Source organism: Vulpes vulpes, chromosome 7, assembly GCF_048418805.1.
Source record: "Vulpes vulpes isolate BD-2025 chromosome 7, VulVul3, whole genome shotgun sequence".
In the NCBI taxonomy this organism is placed as follows: Eukaryota; Metazoa; Chordata; class Mammalia; order Carnivora; family Canidae; genus Vulpes; species Vulpes vulpes.
The window spans coordinates 9,926,582-9,953,332 of record NC_132786.1 but is presented as its reverse complement, the minus strand read 5'-3'; the positions used below and the strand labels follow the sequence as shown (position 1 = coordinate 9,953,332).

Here is a 26,751-nt window from a genome sequence, read left to right as displayed (position 1 = left end):
ATTTATTCATGATAGTCACAGAGAGAGAGAGAGAGAGAGAGGCAGAGACACAGGCAGAGGGAGAAGCAGGCTCCATGTAGGGAGCCTTATGTGGGACTGGATCCTAGGACCCCAGAATCACACTCTGAGCCAAAGGCAGGTGCTCCACCGGTGAGCCACCCAGGCCTCCCTCAACATCACTAGGAAGAGATGGCCTTACCACTGTACTAAATCTTGTATCCTGAAAAACTGCTCCTATGTAAATAAATTCTCCCATGTACAGTCTAACATTCCTTTTCACTTGATAGAACGGTTTTCTCAGAATGAGAAGTTTGGAAATAAAAATAGGTAGTTCGGGATCCCTGGGTGGCGCAGCGGTTTGGCGCCTGCCTTTGGCCCAGGGCGCGATCCTGGAGACCCGGGATCGAATCCCACATCAGGCTCCCGGTGCATGGAGCCTGCTTCTCCCTCTGCCTATGTCTGCCTCTCTCTATCTCTCTTTCTCTCTCCTCCTCCCCCACTCTGTGTCTCTCATGAATAAATAAAATCTTTAAAAAAAAAAAAATAGGTAGTTCATTTTAGGGGTGTCTGGGTGGCTCAGTCAGTCAAGCGCTGGATTCTTGATAATTGATGTCAGGGTCATGAGATCGAGGTTCACGTCAGCTCCGTGCTGGGTGTGGAGGCTGTTTGGGATTCTCTGTTTACCTCTCCCTCTGCCCCTCCCTCCTAGCTTGCAAGAACTCTCTTTCTCTTTCTCTCTTAAAAAAAAAAAAAGAGGTGATTTTATTTTTTTAAGATTCTATCTATCTATCTATCTATTAATTGAGTGTGTGGGTTGGGGGAGGGGTAGAGGGAGAGGCAAAGGGGGAATCTCTGGCAGACTCCATGCTGAGTGCAGATCCAGACACAGGGCTCCATCTCGACTCTGCGATCATTACCTGAGCCAAAACCAAGAGTCAAATGCTTTACCGACTGAGTCACCAGGTGCCCCTAGATAGCTCGTTTTAGAGGATTGACAGGAAAGGAGAAAAGTGGGAAGGGAATGGGTATACAGAAGGAAAAGGTGAATAATTATTCAGGTAGCCAAAGAGAGCTATTTTGTTTGTTTCTTTATTGCTATCATTTTACTGGAAGATCTGGGCAACTGTGAACATTTCAAAGAAACAAATCTGGGGAGAGGTGCAAAGCTGCAAAGTTGCTGGGGCATATTAGCGTGCTACCAGGCTACATGAATCATTTGAGCCACCAATCAGAGAGGGAAGCAAAACATGCACAAGGCAGTGATGAGTCAGCTATGCTAAGTCATAGAAACTAAAGTACATAAACATCAGAGGGTTGAGACAGATGGAATGTCCAAAGTCCATGGAAACAGATGTGCTCTAGGAGATGTGAGAAGTCAAGGGAGTCATGAGCTAGACAGGGTAGGGCAAAGGTATGGTGGTATTCAAATGAGGAAGTGCAGGCTACAAACGTTCACCTAGTAACGCTAGTCAGAAAGCAGAGACAAGAGGCAATAGTAATCCAGGGGTGGGGCTGACTTGGTGACAGGGGCCTGGTGTAGGAAGGCCAACTCCCAGTGAGTCTTGCCTCCTGCATGTGCACTTGTATGTAGTCCCCTCCCACACTGAACAGAACTAATCTGTGTAATCAACAGGATATGACAGAAATGGCAGTCTGAAAAAAAAAAAAAAAGAAAAGAAATGGCAGTCTGAGTTCCAAGGGAACATCAAAGAAAACATTGTGACTTCCTCCTTGTTCACGCTTCCATCACTCTCTCTGAGGAAGCCAGTTTGTGATGCTGCATGAACGATCAAGAGGTCCATGTGGCAGGTAACAAAGGCCTCCCAGCAACAACCAGCACTGACTTGCCAGGCAGATGGGTGAGCCACCTGGAGTGGGATCCTTCAGCACCAGTCAAGATGGCAGGTGACAACAGTCCCAGCTGACGCTTGGACTTCAACCTCAGGAAAAACTCTGACCCAGAACCACCCAGCTGAGCTGCTCAGCAGAAACCATGTGTGATAGAATATTGACTACATGGGCACCTGGGTGGCTCAGTTGGTTGTCTGACCCTTAGTTTTGGCTCAGGTCCTGATCTCAGGGTCGTGAGATGGAGCCCCGAGTTGGGATCCTCCCTCAGTGGGGAATCTGCTTCTCTTCCTCTCTCTCCCTCTCCCCCTTCCCCCGCTCTCTCTCTCTCTCTAAAATAAATAAATTAATCTTAAAAAAAGAATATTGATTATGAATCTGTTCAGTCTGGGGGTAAGTTGTTATGCAGTAATGGATAATTAATATAATACACCCAAACACATGCAGTAACAAAGGTCCAGAACACAAAGTGATGTGGACTGTTTAAGGAAATTGGATCCAGAGAAGAACTGAAATAATGGATTAAGTGAAGAGAGCAGATGAGAGGGACTGGGAAGTAGAGCAGGTTACCTGGCTGTGTGGGGCTGGAGAGAGAAAACAGTGAACTTGAAGTTTCTGAGACCCATGTATGGAAGGTCAAGACAGGACTGGGCATGGCAGGCAAAGGCCCAGCACCAGGCTGTATCTGGGTGGGCTTTCACGACTTGGGCATCTTCTCTGAATATTATTCTACCTGGGATAGAACACAAGGGAGGCTGTGCCCCGAACTCCAAGGCACTGAGTGACAAGACCACCAGGCTTTAAGCATTTACTATGTATCATGATGTGCCTGAAATAACAGGAAGGCTTAAGCAACTGTGGCATGTCCACACAATGGAATATTATTCAACCGTCAGAAAGAATGAGGTCCTAGTACACGTTATAACATGGATGAGCCTTGAATACATGCCCTGTGAAAGGGGCACCTGGCTGGCCCGGTCCACAGAGCACTCATGAGTTCAGGCCCCACGTTGGGTGTAGAGTTTAATTTAAACATAAAAATTTGGGGATCCCTGGGTGGCTCAGCGGTTTAGCGCCTGCCTTTGGCCCAGGGCGTGATCCTGGAGTCCCTGGATCAAGTCCTGCGTCGGGCTCCCAGCATGGAGCCTGCTTCTCCCTCTGCCTGTGTCTCTGCCTTTCTCTCTCTCTGTCTATCATGAGTAAATAAAAAAAAAATTAAAAAAATAAAATAAAATAAATAAACATAAAAATTTAAAAAGTATGGGACACCTGTGTGGCTCAGCGGTTGGGCGTCTGCCTTTGGCCCAGGGCATGATCCCGGGATGCTGGATCGAGTCCCATATCAGGCTCCTTGTGGGGAGCCTACTTCTCCCTCTGCCTGTGTCTCTGCCTATCTCTGTGTCTCTCATGAATAAATAAATAAAATCTTTTAAAAAAATAAAAAATAAAAACATTAAAAAAAATGCTAAGTGAAAGAAGCCAAATATAAAAGAACTACATGCTACATGATTCCATTTATATGAAATGTCCAGAATAGGCAAATCCATACAGACAGAAAATAGATTAATGGTTGCCAGGGGCTGGGGGGATGAGGGGAATGGGGAGTGACTGCTAATGGGTACGGGTTTCTTTTAAGGGTGATGAAAATGTCCTAAAATTGGATATTGATAGCTCACAATTTTGTGAATATACTTAAAAAACACTAAATTGCATATATATATATAAATATATATAAAAATATATATATATTTTATTTATTTGAGAGTGTGTGTGTGTGAACAGGGGGAGGGGCAGAGGGAGAAGCAGACTCCCCACTTAGTGGAGAACATGACATGGTGCTCTATCCCAGGACCCTGGGATCACGACTTGAGCCAAAGGCAGACGCTTAACTAAATGAGCCACCCACGTGCCCCAAATTGTATACTTTAAAATAGTGAATTCATGGCATGCAAATTATATCTCAGTAAAGAAACCAATATGAAGACCAAAGCATATATAATGGCATTGATAGTGCACCTAGCACTATTCTTTTTTTGGCAGGGGGGTGGTGGTGGTGGAGAGAACCCCAAGCAGGCTCCATGCACTGGCAGGCCCAGTGTGGAACCTGACTCAGGCTCAATCCCACAGCCCTCAGACCATGCCCTGAGCCCAAATCAAGAGTTGGATGCTTTAACCACCCAGGCACCCCCACCTAGCACTATTCTAAATGCTTTCTCTATATAATTCACATAACTATCACAACCAATGAACCTAGGAGGTAGGTAATACTGTTATCATTTTCTTTTTACAGATGAGAGACTGAGGCCCAAGGGGGTTATATTACCTGCCCAGGTCACACAGCTAAAGCAAGGGATAGAGCCAAGAACTGAACTCAGGCAGTCCGCCTCCTGAGGCCACATACTCACCTCCTATGTTATACTTCCTTTTGTTTATAAATGATGTCAGGGGTGTCTTAAGCAAATCCATAGGTGGATTTTATTTCCTTTATTTACAGGGGAGTAAATCTAAAACACAGAGAGGTTAACTAACCTGTCCAAGGCCATACAGGTGGGAAGCAGGGGAGTTAGAGTTTATTTTTAAATTTTATTTATTTATTTGATGTAGAGGGAGAGAACACAAGCAGAGGGAACAGCATGCTCCCCACTGAGCAAAGAGCCTGACATGAGGCTCCATCCCAGGACGCTGGGATCATGCCTTGAACCAAAGGCAGACACTCAACTGCTGAGCCACCCGGGCGTCCCTTATTATTTTTTTTTTAAGTAGGCTCCATACCCAGCGGGGAGCCTAATGTGGGGCTTGAACTCAAGACCCAAGCCAAGGGATGCCTGGGTGGCTCAGTGGTTGAGCATCTGCCTTTAGCTCAGGTCGTGATCCTGGAGTTCTCGGATCCAGTCCCACATTGGTCTCCCTGCAGGGAGCCTGTTTCTCCCTCTGCCTGTGTCTCTACCTCCCTCTCTGTGTCTCTCATGAATAAATAAATAAAATCTTAAAAAAAAAAAAAAAAGACTTGCGCCAAAACCAAGAGTCAAACACTTAACCAACTGAGCCACCCAAGAGCCCCTCTTTCCAACTTATTATAAGGAAATTTTTCATATTTACAAAAAATTATAATATTAGTACAATGAGCTCCATTATTCACCTAGATGCCCTAATTGTTAATATCTGAGGGGTTTTTTTCTCATGAGACTTTTTCCTTAAGGAAAATCCACCCTAGTAAGAAACGCCAAACCTCACTGTCTTTCACATTGCCTCAGAACTCATGGCCCTAGTGAATGACAGCTGAGTTGACAGGTGGTCTCCAAGGACCAGCAGTCAGTAGCATCATGCTAAATTGGAGTAATAGACTCTGGGACATCACTCTGAAGTAAGGTCTGGATTACTTTCAAAAAAATAAAAACACACAGATCTAGGGGCACCTGGGTGGCTCAGTCAGTTAAGCATCTGACTTTTGATTTCAAGTCAGTCATGATCTCAGGGTCATGAGATTGAGCCCTACTGAGGCTACATATTCAGCGGGGAATCTGCTTGAGAATCTCTCTCTCCCTCTGCTCTGTCTCTGTCAAATAAATATATCTTTTTAAAAAAAACTCATTGATCAGGGCTCCTGGGTAGCTTAGTCAGTTAAGCATCTGCTTTCGGCTTAGCTCATGATCCCCAGGGTCCTGGGATCGAGTCTCGCATTGGGCTCCCTGCTCAGTGGGGAGTCTGCTTCTCCCTCTCCTGCTCTGCCTGCTTGTGCTCTCTCTCTCTGTCAAATAAATAAAATCTTTTCAAAAAACCTCATTGATCTAGCAAGGTGCAATTTCCATGTCATAAAATTCACCTGTTTCAAGTGTACAATTCACTGTTTTCTGGTAAATTTACATAGTCATACATTAACACAGTCTGGATTATTTTTTTTACAATCTCCCAGAAACTGCTGTTCTGTTGCCACCGCAATAAGCTGCCAGTTGCAACTTTACCTCTTGCTCATGTAATCAGCTTTTGTGTGTCTATGTTATTATATGTTTCATAACACCTTAGGTTCAGCTACAGTTGGAAATAATAGCTTCTTCTCAAGTACACTCCATATGTCAAATTCTGCCCTGCATAATTACAGCTACAGTTCAAACAACCTCTACAGGGATTTAGAGGCTTAAAGAAGTATCCCAAACTACTGGAAATCAGATGTTATTTCAATAGATCTAGCAAGACCTACAGGTTGTTTATACCATTACTAGCAATATCGCCCTTAGACTGGTGACAAAAGGCCTGCTTTGAGGCCATGGAGCCAAGGTGCTCTCCTCACCATGCTGTGGTGCCTAGGACTCTGAATTGCCTGCCCATTCAACCTGAAGCCTGTTTCACCCAAGCCTGAGCAGGTCTCTTCTCTGAGCCTGACCTGCCTGTAGGTCTCAGGGGGTGACAGCTGTCAGGGGAGTAGGTGACTCCACACAGGACACACAGCACCTCAGTGTAGGATGGAGCCTGGGCTAAGAAGTGAAGGAGATGGGCAGAGGGCTGGGGCTGGCTCTCTCCACCCTGCCATCTCAAGCAACAGAATTCTGGGAAGTCTGAGATTTTTTTTTTTTTTTTTAAGATTTTATTTATTTATTCATGAGAGTCACAGAGAGAGAGAGAGAGAGAGGCCTCTAGAGACATAGCCAGAGAAAGAAGCAGGCTCCACGCAGGGAGCCTGATGTGGGACTCAATCCCAGGACTCCAGGATCACGCCCTGGGCTAAAGGCAGGTGCTGGAACACTGAGCCACCCACGGATCCCAAGTCTGAGAATTCTTTTTTTTTTTTTTTAATTTTTTTTATTTATTCATAGAGTCAGAGACACAGGCAGAGGGAGAAGCAGGGTCCATGCAGGGAGCCTGACGTGGGACTCGATCCAGGGTCTCCAGGATCACGCCCTGGGCTGCAGGCAGCGCTAAACCGCTGAGCCACCGGGGCTGCCCCCAAGTCTGAGAATTCTAAATTGCAACCTGACCTTCTCCAGAATGGTGTATTTGTCAAGTCAGGAGGATAAAAACATTTTGCCTAACAGTTTGCTAGGTTAATTTAAAATATTTCAAAATTTAGGGGACCTGGGTGGCTCAGTGGTTGAGCATCTGCCTTCGGCTCAGGTCATGATCCCGAGGTCCTGGTATTGAGTCCTGCATTGGGCTCCCTGTGTGGAACCTGCTTCTCCCTCTGCCTATGTCTCTGCCTCTCTCTGTGTGTCTCTCATGAATAAATAATAAAAAAAAAAACTTAAAAATTAATAAATAATAAAATTTTTCAATATTTAGAAATATGGTATGTGGAAATCTGTTTGTGTGACTTCGTTTGCATGAAATGTTCAGAATAGGCAAATCCACAAAGACAGAAAACAGATTAAGTGATTGCCAGAGGCTAAGGGGAGGAAAGGAATGATGAATGAGTACTGATGGATATGGGGTTTCTTTTGGGGATGATGAAAGTGTTCCAGAATTTGATAGTGGTAACGGAGGCACAACTCTGCATCCCTTGCTATTTGAAAGTGTTCCTATGAAAACTTTCCTAAGCTAAAATGTCTTAAAGTAATTACTAGTGGGATGGCTGGGTGGTTCAGTTGGTTGAACAACGGACTCTTGATTTTGGGTCAGGTGATGATCTCAGGGTCATGGAATGGAGCCCTGCATTGAGCTCCAAGGTATGTGCTCAGCATGGAACCTGCCTGAATCTCTCTCTGCCCCTCCCCACCCTCCATTTGTGCACATGCTTTCTCTCTCTCTCTCTCCTTCTAAAACAAATAAATCTTTAAAAAAAAAAGAAAGAAAAGCAATCACTATTAATGTATATGGGAAAATTTTCAGGCACTCCCAGATCCAAATAATCACCTCTCTTTCCTGATACCTTAGGGCACATCTTGCTAACAGATGCATGGAGTAAGTCTAGATTAAGCACAGACACTCACAGACACAACAAAGCTCAGGTGGCTTGATGCTGGGACACGGAGTGTGGTTCCCAATGAAGGACCTTGGCAGCGCCACTCTTGCTGTTCAGGTACAAGCTGCCGCTCTTGATGAGATACAAGTGCTGCATGCTATTTTCACTTTTGCAAAGATTTCTTTTGGTTAGCAAAAACAGGTACTAATGCAGCTTTTCCATAAAAGTTAAGTGGCAAAAAATGAACTTTCAAAAAGCAGGAGATACTTGTACTAAAAGTCCGTGAATTATGTGCTTCAAAAGGATGTTTAATATTTGAATGATATTTCAATAAAGCAATTACAAAAATATGTAGACTTCCATAAAGAAGAGCTGAAAATTAATTTTGCTTTCAATTCAACTAAAAGTAGAGAGATTTCGGGACGCCTGGGTGGCTCAGTGGTTGAGCGTCTGCCTTCAGCTCAGGGCATGATCCCATGGTCCTGGGATCGAGTCCCATGTCGGGCTCCCTGCATGAAGCCTGCTTCTCCCTATGTCTCTGCCTCTCTGTCTCTCATGAATAAATAAATAAAATATTAAAAAAAGTAGAGATACTTCTAATATTTGGTACCAGAAATATAAGTATAGTGCTGGTGATTTTGTGCATTTCTTAGGTCTATGCATGTTCCTATCTTTCAATTTAAGGACACTTACATGTATACAAAAATGTATGTATCAGTGAAGTAAGATATGCAGTCATTTATTTAATCTCCGAGTGACGGGTGGTAGGAGGCAAGGGCTGGAGCATGGAGGAAGCAAAAGAATCTAGGAAACCACACCTGCCTTTATGAGCTTATGGTATACACGAGTCTCTATACGGCTAGTTGTCTAGAGTGGTGTGCAATGTAACTCAACCATGCCACACCTACCTTTACACTTGGGAGGATACTCCAGATGTTAGTTCCTTAGTCTGCTAATTCTCAAGGTGAAACTTGGGATGCAAACAACAACAGACCCCACAATTCAGACAGATTGCTCCCCGCTGCCTCTGACCAGGGTCACGACGTAGTCCTTAGCGACCGTTAAAAGAAATCTGCAAAAACACCTCAGGAGGTCATATAAAGTTGCCTCCCCAAAAGTCTGTGGGATGCTGTTCTGCCCGAGATAACAAGCACAATGTGTCAGGTGTGCAAGAAAAAAAAATTAATTTGCAGCTTAGCGATAGGCACGGGACGTAGAACTTTTGCCTTTGTACTCTAGAAATGACATCACCAATGCACTCTGCCTTGAATGTTTTACGGTTCCAGGCCCCCAAAGCAGAACGGCCACCTCACTACAATCACCGAAGCTAGACTGGGCGACGCCAGAAAGGATAGGATGATCAGGCAAGGAAATATTACAGGGGACCTAATCCGTGATCAATCAGCAAGATCCCAGGCCCTCAGACCCTTTCCCCCTGAATCTTCACCCTTTAAAAACCCTGCCTGCCCCCCCCCCCCCCAATGGCTCAGTGGTTGAACCTCTGCCTTTGGCTCAGGTCCTAAACCCTGAACCCTGGGGTCCTGGAATCGAGTCCTGCGTGGGCTCCCTGCACGGAGCCTGCTTCTCCCTCTGCCTGTGTCTCTCATGAATAAATAAATTAAATCTTTAAAAAATAAAATTAAAAAAACAAAAAACAAAAAACAACCCTGGCTGTAAGCCACTGTTGGGAGGAGTTTGGGTCTTCTGAGCATTGACTCCCCCTTCTCCTGTGGCGCCCCATCAATATGCAGCCTTTCTTCGTTGCAAAAGTTCCGGGTGGTTGTTACTGGCTTGCGGGCCTCCCCCCACCCCCTCCAAGTGAAACGAACCCTCCTTCCGCTCGATTGGACCGACTGTCCCTCAAGATTCCTTCCAGCTCCAACATTTCCACAGGGCGGCGCTTTCATCCTCCCCCTGCAGCCGTGGTAACTCAGTTCGGGAGCCAAGTAGATAAATTAAGTCGCCCAATCAACATGTAATTATCACAGTTCCTTATAACGTTTACCTATGTAAATAAGAAACTGTATTTTGGTGAATTCCCGCCTACAAACGCCAACTCCCTGGGCTCAGCGCTTTCCCGCTAAGCCTCCGGGAGACCCGAGGCCCGGGATCACGTGCAAGTCCGCGCGGCGGGTTGCTATGGAGCCCAACGCGGCCCAAACCGGAAGTGGTCCCTGAAAATCACTTTCCCAGGAAACTCGCACTTGAAAAACAAATGCCACTGGGATTCGGTGTTTTTGTTTTTGTTTTTTTTTTCCTTAGAGTAAACTCGTAAGCAGAGATACAAACTTCCGCTCCCGCAGCAGAGGACGACGCCTCCCCTCCTAAAGAACTTGCACGCCTGCGGCGGCGGAAGGGAGGCGGAACCAAAAAGCGGCGGGCATCGGTGCTTCCGAGAGCGCTTCTCAGCGAAGGACCGGGCTCCGCCCCACCTTCCCTGCGGGTTGCTGTGGAGACGGAGAGAGCTGCGCGGATGCCCAGAGGCGCCGAGGCTGGGCCTCGGCTATCGGTCCGGGGAAGGGGCTCACAGAACCAATGCCAAGATGGTGAGTGGCTCTGAACAGGGAGGGAGAACTTTGAGTAGATCCCAGGACTGGAGATCGGAGGTTCCCAGCACGCCTGTGGGTTAAGCGTAGAGGTGTGAGCGGAGGGGGAGCTCCCTGCGCTACCCCGGTTCTCTCGGGAGCCAGGGATGCAGCTGTAAACACCTCCAGGCTTTCTTCCCCTGCTTCTCCCCCAACCCCCGCCCCTGAGCTGCCCGCGGGATGGTTAGAGGCCAAGGAAAGGCTGAGATGTCCCCACTCGAATGAATTGACAGAGAAGAGAAGACGTAGTAGCTGTTAGGTTCAGCCCACGTCCAGGGCGATGGCCCTTTTGGAGAAATACGGGTTGTATAGAGTTTGAATGGGCTTCCCTGGGTTCGTTGTTAAGGATTTGACATGCTGATGCTCTGAGTTTAAAAACTGATCCTAGAGGCGCTTTCAGCCCAGGTCGTGACCCCGGGGTCCCGGGATCGAGTCCCGCATCACGCTCCCTGCAGGGAGCCTGCTTGTGTCTCTACCTCTCTCTCTGAAATAAAATATTTTTAAAAAATAAAGCTGACCATTGGAATTGGATGTACAGCTGTTTTTGTTGCTTCCTTCACAGATGCTTTCAAGGGCCAAACCTGCTGTAGGCGGGGACCTGCCTCACACGGACAAAAGAAAGAAGAAAGGTAGGAAGATTCCGAAACTGGAGGAGCTGCTTTCGCAAAGGGATTTCACTGGAGCGATTACCCTGTTGGAGGTAATGCCCAAAGAAGGTTGCTTCTTAGGAAGTGGATGCCAGGAGCTGGTGGATGAATGCTTGGTTGAATGCTGGTTACTATGCTGTTGGAACAGGTGGGTGCGGTAGGGGGGCTTCCTGCAAATCTAGTCAGGCACATGTTGCAGATTCCATGTTAACAATATACCTGATTAAAGATGAACTAAGAAGATATACTTCTTTTTTTTTTTTAAGATTTTATTTATTTATTCATGACAGACACAGAGAGAGAGAGAGGAAGAGACACAGGCAGAGGGAGAAGCAGGCCCCATGAGGGAGCCTGACGTGGGACTGGATCCTGGGTCTCCAGGATCACGCCCTGAGCTGAAGGCAGCACTAAACCGCTGAGCCACTGGGGCTGCCCGATATACTTCTTGAGGGATACTCTTAATTATGTCTAGTCCCACTGATGGTGAATTCAGCTAAAAATATGGAGGGACATTTATGTATTTATTTATTTATTCATTTATTTTTTTAGATTTTACGTATTTATTCATGAGAAACACAGAGAGAGGCAGAGACATAGGCAGAGGGAGAAGCAGGCCCCCTGTGGGAATTGTAATGCGGGACTCAAGCCCGGGACCCCAGGATCACAACCTGAGCCAAAGGCAGATGCTCAACGACTGAGCCACCCAGACTCCCCTGGAGGAACATTTAATATAGCATTAGTTCAGACAATGTTTATCCTGACCCCTGGCCAATTTTGACTTATTCTTATTATTATTATATATAATAATAATAATTATTATAAGAATAATTAAATTATTCTTATTCTTATTATATATTATAAAATTTGGGTCATTTAAATAATACCACCATGCTTCATGCTTATTGTCTAGACTACTGTGTGTTCAGGGAATACTTCAAATCTCTAGTAGTTCTCAACTTTTAATATGCATCAGTATCACCTAGGGTACTTATTAAAATGTATATTCCTGGATTCCTGCCTAGGGATTCTGATTCTTTACAGATCAGTCGACTGTGGTGCTCAGGAACCTATATTTTTAACGAGTAGCCCAAGTGCTTCTGATGTAGGTGGTCCAAGGACACTATACTTTGAGAAACTGCCTTGTGACCATCACACGTTATAGGAGAAATGAAGGGGCACACCAAAGAATGAAAAGATTAAGTTTTTTTTTTTTTAAGATTTTATTTATTTATTCATGAGAGACACAGAGAGAGGCAGAGACACAGGCAGAGGGAGAAGCAGGCTCCACGCAGGGAGCCCGACGTTGGACTCGATCCCAGGACTCCAGTATCACACCCTGAGCTAAAGGCAGACCCCCAACCGCTAAGCCACCCAGGTGTCCCAACAATGATTGTTATAATTAGCTTCATATATTTCTTAGTCTTCCATGAGTAGTCCTATTTCTCACTAGCTCTGATCTTGAGTACCTTGTTTGATTTTTTTGGTGTTAGCTTTCTCATCATTAAAGTAGGGAAATTGGCTTAGAAAGACTTTCTAGCTCTGCAAATCAATAGACTAAGTGGTAGGTATATTTTATCAGTCTCTTGTTTCTCTTCTCTCTTTAAGACAATGACCACATTTTCCTTTTATGGAATCCCGCACTGCTTTTAAGTTGTTGAGGAGGTTCTGTTCTGTGCTTATACTCTTAGATGGCCAGCCAAAGCACCATGATATATGGGGATGAGAATTGCTATGGTTTGCAGGGAGAGGGTCTCATGAGCTCTTTTGTGCTTCCAGGCAATTTCTGGAGCAAATTTAGGGAGGCTTCAAATAAATATTTCTTCAGACTTGAGGCGCTGTACTCAAATCCACAGCATTTTGTGAAAGAAAGATTTTTAATGTTAGGGCATTAACTACAGGAGTAAGTTCTTGTCCTAGACCAGAAAGCATTAATGGATGTCTTCATCTTGTAACAGTCAAGGCAGCCAGTGTTCTGTAACAATCATCTATAAATATGCATTGGCTCCCTATTCAATTTTCTCCCCAATGTTTTTGGTTTATCAGCCTGTAGAATGGAAAACTCTCATCTTACCATGAGAGTTCAAACTCCTCCTTCAAGGCCTCATTCCTTTCCTCCAAAACAGGACTAATGTTGGCAGGGGAATTCATAAATATTTTTTCACAGTGGACGTACATGAGGCTAGTCTTCTGAATATCGGTAATTCCTGTGGGCTCTGGTAAGCCTATTCAAGAATAATGGAATGATTTAAAGGCTTACTCTCAGTGAAAGGTCATACCTATGAATAAATATATGTGTGCCCTAACGGGACAGGTTTGAAGTGTGAAGTAGAACATGGAGGGTGAGAACACAGGTAATGGGGTCCGTGGGCTGTCGTGGTCCCTGCTTCTATCTCCCCTGGCTGTGGTGGCCTTGAGTTCATTGTATCATCTCAGTAACCTTCAATTATATGGCATTAGATACTTCACATAATTCTCGTGTTCCTTAATAGCCCCCAGAATTGTTGTGGGATAACTCTTAAATACTTTCTAGAATAAGGTGTTAGTAAATGCAGAGAAACAAATGTGAAATTTTGAAAATATATTATTTTCTTTCAACTGGAAATATTAAGAGAACTAGAAATTTTCACCTTGTGAATGTCTAAGAAATTATCTGTGTTATAGTTTTCTTGAATAATGTATAAAGCAGATATTAAAATTCTTTTAATTCCTGACATTGAAAGGAATTGAGATGATCATACAGTTATATATTGTTTCACTAGAGCATGTTTCAGTTGTTCTGTAGCCTTAATTGTTCCAGCATTTGATGATGCTTAGTGGAATAAATAAAATGTATATTCAGTTAGATGTTGCAACATTCAAAAGTAAATATGTTTCCATGACAATTAATTGTGCTGGGGCACCTGGATGGATCAGTCAGTTGAGCCTCTGACTCTTTTTTTTTTAAAGATTTTATTTGTTTATTCATGAGAGACACAGAGAGAGAGAGAGACGGGCAGAGACACAGGCAGAGGGAGCAGGCTCCCTGTGGGGAGCCCAATGCAGGACAGATCCCAGGACCCCAGCCTGCGACCTGAGCCAAAGGCAGATGCTCAACCACTGAAGAACCCAGAACTCTGGGATCATGCCCTGAGCCAAAGGCAGATGAGCCTGCCCGCTGAGCCACCCAAGGAGTCCTGGAGTCTACCTTAAAATAAATAAGTAATAAAAATCTTAAAAAAAAAAAAAAGTAATTGTACTAAGTTCCCTATGTATAGGCTTAATTAAACACTATTGTCTAGCTTCTGTTACTTGTGATTTCCTATTTTTTATCAGTAGCTTAACATAATGGTTTTGGTTTTTAATTTTTTTTAAAGTAATCTCTACACCCAGTGTGGAGTGTGAACTCATAACCCTGAGATCAAGAGCTCCACTGAATAAGCCAGCCAGGCACCCCAACATAGCAGTTTTTTAAAGAGAATTTATTAAAAGTTTTTCTTTCTTTCTTCCTTCCTTCCTTTCCCTCTCTCTTTCTTTTCTTCTTTCTTCCCTCCATCCTTCTCTCCCACCCTTCCTTTTTTTCATGAAATTTTAAATTGAAGTTCAAACGTCATGTTGGGGAACAAGAAGAGGATACTAATTTGTGGATTGGATACTGTGCTTTTCACCTGGGTGACTACAAGAGAGCTTTGGAGGTTAGTAAAAAAAAAAAATATATATATATATATATATATATATATATATATACATATATATATATATAACATAAGGATTTTGAAAAACTTTTTAAGCTTTGTATTATAATAATACATGCTTCTGGTAAAATTTAAACACTACACAAAGGAACAAAGTAAAAAGAAAAAACATCACCTGTCTGCCTTCCCCAATCCTATTTCTTTGTTAACAGAGGCAACCATTGGCTCTTGTTTGATGTATTGCTTCAGAAATCTTCTATAAATTTAAAATATATATATATATATGTCTAATTTATTCTTTGCTTTTAGGTATATACTAATGAGATTGTTGAAAATATTTATAGTAGTATTTCTTAAGGAAATCTTTAGAAGAAGAGAAATAAATCCTTTTGATAAAATTTCCATGATGCTTTTCTCAAAAGAAGTTTACTTTTATTGTGCTGGGCTAATTTTAGACATAGGAAAGATTATATTATCTTTATATTTGTGCAAGTTGGGTTTCAAAAATTGTTTTTCTTGGTCATTGTAAACAGCACCTATCTAATGAGCAACCTATAAGATTATGAATCTAGATAAAATTTTAGTCGCCTTTTGTCAAGCAGTTTTTAAAGCATAAATGAAATTATTTGAACATTTTCCACATATCCTTACCCCCAAATGTAATCTAAGGATATTTATAAAACCTGCATAACCAGGTGAAAGTGTCCAAGATTAGGTAATGAGGAGGTATGACAAAGGACAAAAACAACAAAATCAGTGAGGGCAGAGGGAAGGTATGAAACAGACAGATTAGAGGCTGCTGGTATTGGTGAAAGATAGAGGGGAAAGAGAGTAGCCCCAGTATAGGAAGAAAAAGAAACAAAGGTAACTGGTAAAGTCTGATAAATAGAGTATGTGGAAAACATGGTTGACAAAACGAATCTCAGGAAGTGTTCTTTTCAGGAAGAAAATGCCTTTTTTAAAAACACTGTTTTGTTTATTTGAGATGGAGAGAGAGAGAGAGAGAGTGTGTGTGTGCGAGTGCATGAGCAGGGAAGAGGAACAGAGGGAGAAGCAGGCTCCCCACTGAAGCAGGGAGCCTGATGTGGGGCTTGATCCCAGGATCCCGAGATCATTATCTGAGCCAAAGGTAGACACTTAACAGACTGAGCCACCCAGGTGCATGAAAATGACTTTTTAAAATGTAAAGCCAAATAAGTAAAGCCAGAAAACAATTAGAATGAAATAGTATTGGTAGTATATTAAGGTTATCAAATATTAAGTTAACTGAACCTATGCATTTCTTTTATTTTTTTAAGTTAGCAAAAATAAAGTATTTTAGTTACTTTTCATTTCTGTAGTTTGTTAGCCCATATCATTGTTCAAAAGGAAAAAAAAAAGTTTAAGATTATGTGGAAAACAGGGATGCCTGGGCAGTGCAGTCGGTGTCTGACTCTTGGTTTTGACTCAGGTCATGAGATCTAGCCCTGCCTCCAGCTCCATGCTCAGCAGGCTGTCTACTTAAGATTCTCTTCTTCCTTTGCCCCTCCTCCTGCACATGAATGGGCCCATGCCCTCTCTCTCAAATAAATAAGTCTTAAAAAAAAAAATTAATTAGGTGGACAACCGTCCCCTTGGGTAGGATTGAACTATAGCTTCAGTATTTAATCTTGCAGGTACAGAATAGTTCAGGAGCATATAGGATTCCCTAAATGTGAAGTTGCCCAATCTCAGTAAGAAATCCTATTCCATTATAGAAGAATGGCTCATCGGTTGCTTTACTGCCGAAATGAGATCCCTGCTTAATATATATTTCAGGAATATGAAAACGCAACAAAAGAGGAAAATTGCAATCCTGAAGTCTGGGTGAACCTAGCCTGTACCTACTTTTTTCTTGGAATGTATAAACAAGCTGAAGCAGCTGGATTTAAAGGTAAAATGGCCCCTTTAAATATCTAGTACTCATCACTAATGATATGAGTTATTTTAGAGATTTTAAAACATTTAATTCATTTTTCTATGGAGAAACCAAGCACAATTAGAAAACTGAAAAATAGGGCACCTGGCTGGTTCAGTCAGTAGAGCATGTGACTGTTGATCTTGGGGTTGTAAATTCAAGACCCATGTTGGGAGTCGAGATTACTTAAAAATAAAATCTTTAAAAAGAAAAGAAAACTAAACAATAGATTTAATTTTCAAAGAACATTGAATCTAAGCAACTTTATTTATTTTATTTTTTTTAAGATTTTATTTATTTATTCATCAGAGACACACACAGAGAGAGAGAGGCAGAGGCACAGGCAGAGGGAGAAGCAGACGCCATGCAGGGAGCCTGACATGGGACTCGATCCCAGGACTCCAGGATCACACCCTGGGCCAAAGGCAGCTGCCAAACTGCTGAGCCACCCAGGGATCCCCGAATCTAAGCAACTTTAAAGAGAGAGTTAATCTCTATGCTGCTTCCTCTCCCCACCCTACCTCCCGGAAGCTATAGCAGACAAGCAGGGTAAGAGAAGCAAAAGGGCAAGTTATCTTTCTTAGGCCCCCTCATGGTAGGATATTCATGCTGTTGTAGGAGCTGAGGATACTTGTCTAAGCCCTACCAATATGGATTTTATAGCTGTTTTCCCTGCTTCTGAGTGAAAAGCCAAGTAATTTCCACTTGAAGAATTCAGACTTATTTTTATTTGCTTTACTTGTCCTGACAGCTGTCTAAGAAGAACTGGACATCAACCTGCAAGTAAGGATAGGACAAAGAAAAACAGGGGAGGAAAGATAAAAATAATGAGAGTATGAATCAGATTAAATTCAAAGAAATGTAGAGAAACTGGCCAAGGGAATGTTTGTTAGGAAATTTGTTAGGAAAGAATATATTCTAGGATAGAATTCTTAGATAATTCTAAGAGATAACTCATATATATGAGATAACTCATATATACATATTTAGGAACTATTCCAGCTCAGATTCATGGGTCTTGTGGAACTTGAAGCCTTTCTTAATCACTACACAAATTATTTCCTGTGTACTAATGTAGTTTTTCTTAATTTAGTTATACGAGCCTTTAAGTTATTATTTATCTCATGTTTCTAGACTTTATCTGTACCTAAAAGGGTGTTAGACACATAGAAAGTGATCAAGGTAGCTATCTTTCCATTTAATTTTTTCTTTTTATGCTTTGAAGTATGATTTTTTTCTGTAAAAAGACGTAGGGTTAGGTATCTAGATTTAGGAAAATTCTTCAACAGTGAAAAGGGGATTTGGAACTTGAAAGATGTTTACCTTTTCACTTGGTTGAGTGTTTCAGTGTGGCAGATTATCATGCTAGAAGATACATGGAGTAGAGACTGGGCTAATATTTAAGAAAATATGGTCATATAATTGTAGAAAAGGAGATTTTAGAAGGAATTGACAAGGAATACTTGGAAGAACAGCTGAATGACACTGGATTTCTACATGAATTGAAATAAACAAAACTGTTTATTTCCAGTGTTTGGTTAGTGTGTGAACAGCCCAGCTGTGGGCTGGTACTGGAACTGTGTGTGTGGCGTTGTGCTGTGGCTACACCATGATGTAGATGGTGATGATGTTCTAACACGTGCTAGGGAAGAACAGAACTTTTTTTTTCTGGTTCCTGATGCTGTTGCTGCCACTGCAGGTAGAGACCAGACTAATATATATGATGGTAGAGACAGATTAGGATCACATAGATAAAGATTTGAGAAGATTATCTGAGTCTCACTCCTGTTGTTCTTGCAAGGGACTAAGTGTCATAGACAGTAATAAGCAGCTTGAACTTTTTTTTTCAGCTCCAAAAAGCCGACTTCAAAACCGCCTCCTCTTCCACTTGGCTCATAAGGTATTTATGATCTCATTTCACACTTCTTGTTTTGAAAATATTTTTTCTTCCTTCTTGTTAAAAACAATGGTGAAAAAAATAAGAAATGCTTTTTAATAATAGTTCTAGAACAAGTAGAATATAGGTATTAATTTTATAGGATTTTCACCCTTAGTGTTTTTACACTACTAATCTGTTAAGAGATGTTAAATTGTTGTTCTTTTTGTTTGTTTGTTTAAAGATTTTATTTATTTATTCATGAGAGACACAGAGAGAAAGAGAGGCAGAGACACAGGCAGAGGGAGAAGCAGGCTTCATCCAGGAAGCCCGATGTGGGACTCGATCCCGGGTGTCCAGGATCAGGCCCTGGGCCGAAGGCAATGCAAAACCACTGAGCCACCTGGGCTGCCCAATTGTTCTTCTTAAAAGTAATAGTCATTGAAGATCAGTTTCTTTCAACTATCCTATTGTCTCTTGGTAGCAGACTGAAAGAAGCTTTGTCTTAACTCCTAGAAATACACATTTTTCAAAATTGCCTTAGAGGAATAAGGTTTGTTTTGTTTTGTTTTTTTAAGAGAGAGGGAGAGGGATGACTTGGTGGCTCAGTCAGTTAAGTGTCTGCCTTCATCTCGGGTCATGATCCTGGAGTCCTGGGATTGGGCCCTGCATCTGGTTCCTTGCTCAGTGGAGAGCCTGCTTCTCCCTCTCCCTCTGCCACTCCCTCTGCTTGTGTGTGCATGCGCTCTCTCTCTCTCTCTCTTAAATAAATAAATAAATAAATAAATAAATAAATAAATAAATAAATAAAATCTTTAAAAAGAGAGAGAGGGGGAGAGAGAGAGAGAAAGACAGAGCATGCAAGAGTGAGGGGTGCAGAGGAAGAGCGAGAGAGAGAATCTTAAGCAGGTTTCATACCTAGTGTGGAGCCTGATGTGGGGCTCAATCTCACAATCGTAAGGTCATGACCTGAGCTGAAATCAAGAGTTGGGTGCTTAATTGACTGAGCCACCCAGCTGCCCCTTTTAAAAAAGTTTTTATTTATTCATTTAAGTAACTTCTACACCCAACATGGGACTCAAACTCACAACCCCAAGATCAAGAGTCACAATCTCTACCTACTGAGGCAGCCAGGTACCCTTGCCTTATAGCAATAATTTCTTTTTTTTTTTTTTATATAGCAATAATTTCAATCATCATCATAAAATGTTTTTTTTTTTATTTTAATTATTTTTAAAATTTTTATTTATTTATGATAGTCACAGAGAGATAGAGAGAGGCAGAGACACAGGCAGAGGGAGAAGCAGGCTCCATGCACCGGGAGCCCGACGTGGGATTCGATCCCGGGTCTCCAGGATCGCGCCCTGGGCCAAAGGCAGGCGCCAAACCGCTGCGCCACCCAGGGATCCCTATAAAATGGTTTTTAAAAAATAATTTTCCACATTATAGAGGTTACATATTAATTATATTAAAATATAAGTAAGCAAAAATTGAAGAAGGAAGTAACATCTACACCCACTAAAAAGTAGAATTACAGGGCAATATCCCTAATGAACATGGATGCAAAAATTCTCAATAAAATAATAGCAAATCAAATTCAACAGTACATTAAAAGAATTATTCACTGCAATCAAATGGGATTTATTCCTGGGCTGCAGGGTGATTCAATATTTGCAAATCAATCAATGTGATATACCATATTAATAAAAGAAAGGATAAAAACCATATGATCCTATCAATAGATGCAGAAAAAGCATTTGACAAAATACAGCATCTTTTTTTTTTTTTTTAAGATTTTATTTATTTATTTATTCATGAGAGACGCAGAGAGAGAGAAAGGCAGAGACACAGGCAGAGGGAGAAGCAGGCTCCATGCAGGGAGCCCGATGTGGGACTCGATCCCAGGTCTCCAGGATCACACCCTGGGCTGAAGGTGGCACCAAACCACTGAGCCACCCGGGTTGCCCTACAGCATCTTTTCCTAATAAAAACCGGAGGTAGAGATAGATGGACCTCAACATCAATAAAGGCCACATACAAAAGACCCACAGCTAATATTATCCTCAGTGAGGAAAAACTGAGAGCCTTTCCCCTATGGTCAGGAACAAGACAAGGATGTCGACTCTAACAATTACTAATAAACATGGTATTGGAAGTCTTAGCCTCAGCAATCAGACAACAAAAAGAAATAAAAGGCATCTAAACTGGCAAGGAAGAAGTCAAACTTTCACTATTTGCAGACAACATGCTATTCTGTAAAAAACCTGAAAAACTCCACCAATTGCTAGAACTAATACATGAATTCAGCAAAGTCGCAGGATATAAAATCAATGTGCAGAGGGGACGCCTGGGTGGCCCAGTGGTTGAGTGTCTGCCTTTGGCTCAGGATGTGATCCCAGGGTTCTGAGATCAAGTCCCACATTGGGCTCTCCCTCTGCCTATATCTCTGCCTCTCTCTGTGTCTCTCATGAATAAATAAAAAAAATCTTTAAAAAAAAATCAATGTGCAGAAATCTGTTGCATTTCTATACACCACCAACAAAGCAGCAGAAAAAGAAATCAAGGAATTGATCCCATTTACAATTGCATAAAAAATCATAATATATCTAGGAATAAATCTAACTAAATAAATAAAAGATCTATACTCTGAAAAGTATAGAACACCTATAAAAAAAATTAAAGAGGACACAAAAAATGGAAAAGTATTCCATGAACAAACATTGTTCAAGTGTCTATACTACCCAAAGCAATCTACACACTTAATGCAATCCCCATCAAAATACCACTAGCATTTTTCACAAAGCTGGAATAAACAATCCTAAAATTTGTATGGAACCACAAAAGACCCCGAATAGCCAAAGCAATTCTGAAAAAGAAAAACAAAACTGGAGGCATCATGATTTTGGATTTCAAGCTATATTACAAAAGTATAGTGCTCAAGACAGTACAGTACTGGCACAAAAACAGGGACGTAGATCAGTGGGACAGAATAGAGAACCCAGAAATAGGTCCACAACTATATAGTCAATTAATCTTCATCAAAGCAGGAAAGAATAGCCAGTGGAAAAAAAGACATGATCTCCAAATGGTATTCGAGGGCAGCCCCGGTGGCGCAGTGGTTTAGTGCCGCCTGCAGCCTGGGTTGTGATCCTGGAGATCCGGGATCGAGTCCCACGTCAGGTTCCCTGCATGGAGCCTGCTTCTCCCTCTGCCTGTGTCCCAGCCATTCTCTCTCTCTCTCTCTCTCTCTCTCTCTCTCTCTCTCAATAAATAAATAAATAAAATCTAAAAAAAAAAAAATTAAAAAAAAGAAAGTTAAAAAAAACAAAACATGGTATTCGGAAAACTGAACAGCCACATGCAGAATGAAACTGGACCACTTTCTTACGCCATACACATACAAAAATACACATACAAAAATAAATTTGAAATGAATGAAAGACCTAAATGTGAGACAGGAAACTATCAAAATCCTAGAAGAGAACGCAGGAACACAGGCAGCAATCTTTTTGACCTCAGCTGTAGCAACTTCTTACTAGACATGCCTCCTGAGGCAAGGAAAACAAAAGCCAAAATGAACTATTAGGACTTCATCAAGATAAAAAGCTTCTGCACAACAAAGGAAACAACAAAACTAAAAGGCAGCCTGCAGGATGGGAGAATATATTTGCAAACGATATATCTGGTAAAGGGTTAGTATCCAAAATCTACAAAGAACTTATCAAACTCAACACCTAAAAAATTAAGAAATGGGCAGAAGACGTGAATAAACATTTTGCCAAACAAGATATCCGGGTGGCTAACAGACATAGGAAAAGATGCTCAACATCACTCATTTTCAGGGAAATACAAATCAAAACCATGATGTGATACTATCTCACACCTGTCAGGATGGCTAAAATTACCAACACAAGAAACAACAGGTGTTGGTGAGAATAAAGAGAAAGGGGAACCCTCTTGCACTATTGGTAGAAACACAAACTGGTGCAGGCGCTCTGGAGAAGGATATGGAAGTTCTTTAAAGTGTTACAAATAGAACTGCCTTGGGATACCTGGGTGGCTCAATCAGTTAAGCATCTGACTTGGGCTCAGGTCATGTTCTCAGGGTCCTGGCATGGAGCCCTGAGTCAAGCTCCTTGCTCAGTGGGTAGTCTGTTTCTGTCCCTCCCCCTGCTTGTGTTCTCTTTTTTCTTTCTCTCTCTCTCTCAAATTAATAAAGATAATTATTTTTATATGCATATTTATATTTTATTTTTTGTTTTGCATGATGAGACATGCTGAATATACATTTTTGTATTCTGCTTTTATTTTTTACTTATCTGTATACAATGAGCATATCCCCAAGTCACTAGTCTTTAAGACTATGACTTTTTAAAATAGTTTTTATAATATTTCATTGTATGCATGCATCATAATTTATTTAATGTTTCCTAGTTATTTGACTTTTAGATTATATGTATGTATTTATCTTTAATTTTTTAATACTTATATACAACACCCGGTGATCATCACAAATGCATTCCTAATCCCCATACCATATTTAATCCATCCCTCCCACCCACCTCCCCTCTGGTACCATCATTAAGGGTCTGTTTCTTGGTTTGCCTGTCCCTCTCTTCTTTTCCCTATGGCTCATTTGTTTTGTTCCTCTTCTTCTTTTTTTTTTTTTAAGACTTTATTTATTCATGAGAGACACAGAGAGAGAGAGAGGCAGAGACATAGGCAGAGAGAGAAGTAGGCTCCCTGTGGGGAGCCTGATGTGGGCTTAATCCCAGGACTCTAGGATCACACCCTGAGCCAAAGGCAGACACTCAAGCACTGAGCCTCCCCAGGTGTCCCTGTTTTTTTTTCTTAAATTCCACATATGAGTGAAGTCATATGGTATTTGTCTTTCTCTAACTGATATATCTTACTTGGCATTACACTTTCTAGATCCATCCATGTTGCCTTGCCCCAAATGGCAAAATTTCATTCTTTTCTATGGCTGAGTTATATTCCATTGTGCATATACACGCATATATATCCATCTATATATGTATAACATATATAAATATGCACCGCCTCTTCTTTATCCATTTATCAGTTGATGGACATTTGGGCTCTTTCCATAATTTGGCTATTGTAAATAATGCTGCTATAAACATCAGAGTATATATGTATCCCTTTGAATTATTTTTTAAAAAATATTTTATTTATTTATTCGTGATAGACATAGAGAGAGAGGCAGAGACACAGGCAGAGGGAGAAGCAGGCTCCATGCCGGGAGCCCGACGTGAGACTCGATCCCGGGCCCCCAGGATCACCCCCTGGGCCAAAGGCAGGTGCTAAACCGCCAAGCCACCCAGGGATCCCCTCCCTTTGAATTATTATTTTTGTATCCTTTGTATTTTTGTATCCTTTGGTTAAATACCTGGTAGTGCGTTGCTGGATCTAGGATAGTTCTATTTTTACCATTTTGAGGAACCTCCATACTGTTTTCCGGAGTGGCTGCACCAGTTTGCATTCCCACCACAGTGCAGAGGGTTCGTTCCTTTTTCTCCATAACCTTGGCTAATACCTGTTGTTTCTTGTGTTGTTAATTTTATTTTATGAGGCGAGCATTACCCTGATACCAAAACCAGATAGACTCCACTAAAAAATAGAACTACAGGCCAATATCCCTGATGAACATGGATGCAGAAATTCTCGATAAAATATTAGCAAACCAAATCCAATAGTACATTTAAAGAATCATTCACCATGATTAAGTGGGATTTATCTTTTGGGCTGCAAGGGCAGTTCAGTTTTCACAAGTTAATCAATGTGATACACCACATTTAGTAAAGGAAAGGATAAGAACCATATGATCATTTCAATAGATGTATACACCAATAAAGTAGAAAGAGAAGTCAAAGAATCAATCCCAGGGGATCCCTGGGTGGTGCAGCAATTTAGTGCCTGCCTTTGGCCCAGGGCGCGATCCTGGAGACCGGGGATCGAATCCCAGGTCGGGCTCCCGGTGCATGGAGCCTGCTTCTCCCTCTGCCTATGTCTCTGCCTCTCTCTCTCTCTCTATCATAAATAAATAAAAATTAAAAAAAAGAAGAATCAATCCCATTTAGATTGTTTTAATTTTAATTATAAAAATGTTATTCTGAACAACCTAGGAATGGGCTTAGTGAGTTATTGAATTTGAACAACTTTAAAGGCTTTAATTGACAGGTCATCTGGATGGCTTATTCAGTTAGGCATCTAACTCTTGATTTCCACTCAGGTCATGAACTCAGGATGATGGAATCAAGCCCCACATTGGGCTCTGCACTCAGCATGGAGCCTGCTTGGGAGTCTCTCTCTCCCTCTCCCTCTGCCCCTCTCCCCACTTGCAGGCATGTATTCTCTCTCTCTCTCTCTCTCTCTCTCTCTCTCAAATAAATAAATAAATAAATAAATAAATAAATAAATTTTTTTAAATAAAGTTTTTAATTGATATTGCTAAATTATTTTACTAAAAGTTTATCAAATCATCCATAGCCATTATATGAAAATAATTATTCTTAGCACATTTAAAAATTTCACAGTATAATCATCCATCTCTATTTAGTTCTTTCAGTTTTTGTGTTACATGTTTTTCAGACTCTAACATAAAGTACTTACAAGTTTAGAATTGTTCTGTCCTTCCAGTGGATTGAAACATCATTATAAAATGTCTCTCTTTATCTCTAAAAATTCCTCTCCACATAAAGTCTACTTTGTCATATTTGTATAGCTACACCACTCCCTTTTGTTTAATATTTGTCTATTATATCTCTTTACATACTTTTTAAAAACATTTTTAAAGATTTATTTATTCATTGAGAGAGAGAGAAAGAGAGCAAGTGAGGGTTGGGGAGAAAGACCCACAGAGAGGGAGAAGGAGAGAAGCAGACTCCCCGGTGAGCAGAGTCCAATGCAGGGCTTGATCCCATGACCCTGAGATCATGACCTGAGCTGAAATCTAGAGCCGGACATTCAACACACTGAGCCCCCCAGGTGTCTCTCTCTTCACTTACTTTAATATTTTCTACCTTACTATGAAACAGAATATAAAAAGGATAACACAGGGGAAAAAAGGAAAGGAAGAAGATGAAGGAGAGGTCAAATAATTAATATAATTGTGTCTCAAAGGCTTTCCATTGTCAAGGCTATGCCTCCACAGGCTGTTTTCATCCTTTTTTTTGAAGGAGAGACAGAGGAGAAGAAGATAAGGAACTGAAGAGAAAGAGGGAGAACTAAGAGACAAGATGGCTGGAGGGCCAGGAATTAAAATCTCTGTACCATAGATGTTGATTAACTGTACTCTAGTATGAATCTTTACATGTCTTCTTCCCTTTGACAATTTTAGTTTAATGATGAGAAGAAGTTGATGAACTTTCATCAGAATCTTCAAGATATCACAGAAGATCAACTCAGTTTGGCCTCAATCCACTATATGCGATCTCATTACCAAGAAGCTATTGATATTTATAAGCGAATACTGCTAGATAACAGGTCTGTGTCTTTCCATGTCTATTGAAAACTCACAATCTCATTTTGTTAGCTTTTTCTGTAACTGTTTGGGCTGAGGACCTAGTGTCCTTCCAATCTAATCACCATGTGTTCAAATCCATTTAGCTAATAATGTAGTCAGATTAAGAACTCCGTATTCTCCAGATCAGGATTTCTCCACTTTTATTTCACTATCATCCTTCCAAGGAGCCCTTTTAGGCTCCTCCTGCCTCCATCACTTTCTCATGAAATTTTAAAACCACAGATATAATGTATGTCCATTTATGTACTGAACGTATATCTATGCTTTATACTTAAAATGAGTATAATTTTCCACTTTTTCATAAGGATTTTTTTACCCCTTGGGGATGATCTGGCCCCTGTTGAAAATGCATGGTCTAAATGTATCATTTCAGCATTGTATTAGATTGAAGGGAACTTGCTGACAAAATTAGAAATAAACCATTCTGAAGAATGAAGATTCCAACTTTATCACTGCCCACTGGGTCTCTCTTCCACTTCCCAAAAAGATCTCATCCACCTGCCTTCTCCTCTTTTCCTTACCTGCACCTCACCCATTCCTCTTCTCAGTCATCAAGTCTGTTTGCTTTGAGTGTCTGTTCTCTGTATGGTGTACGCTTATTTACAGTTTTGCCCAGTGATAGCATATGTTAGTCTTTTTAACATGAACTAGTAGGAGTTGGAAGCTTCCCTTTCTTCTTTAGTTGTCATCTCTCATTCTACTTAAATTAAAACACCCAAATATTACAATACAAAAGAAAAATACTGCAC

At 41.4% G+C, this 26,751-nt stretch overlaps 1 protein-coding gene across 4 annotated transcripts in view; it reads left to right on the top strand.

Annotated features, from left to right (window-relative positions):
* Positions 1-10,135: 10,135 nt before the first annotated feature.
* Positions 10,136-26,751, top strand: part of IFT56 (intraflagellar transport 56) — a 63,447-nt gene continuing 46,831 nt past the window's right edge. For 3 of the 4 annotated variants that reach the window (XM_072762905.1, XM_025982168.2, XM_025982167.2), the window contains exons 1-6: positions 10,136-10,287; positions 10,889-11,026; positions 14,552-14,644; positions 16,442-16,556; positions 18,431-18,480; positions 25,817-25,962. In XM_072762905.1, coding sequence (XP_072619006.1) covers positions 10,285-10,287; positions 10,889-11,026; positions 14,552-14,644; positions 16,442-16,556; positions 18,431-18,480; positions 25,817-25,962 — 545 coding nt within the window. In that variant the 5' untranslated portion in view covers positions 10,136-10,284. The remainder of the gene's footprint in view (positions 10,288-10,888; positions 11,027-14,551; positions 14,645-16,441; positions 16,557-18,430; positions 18,481-25,816; positions 25,963-26,751) is intronic. The other variant, XM_025982169.2, reaches the window with a different exon arrangement.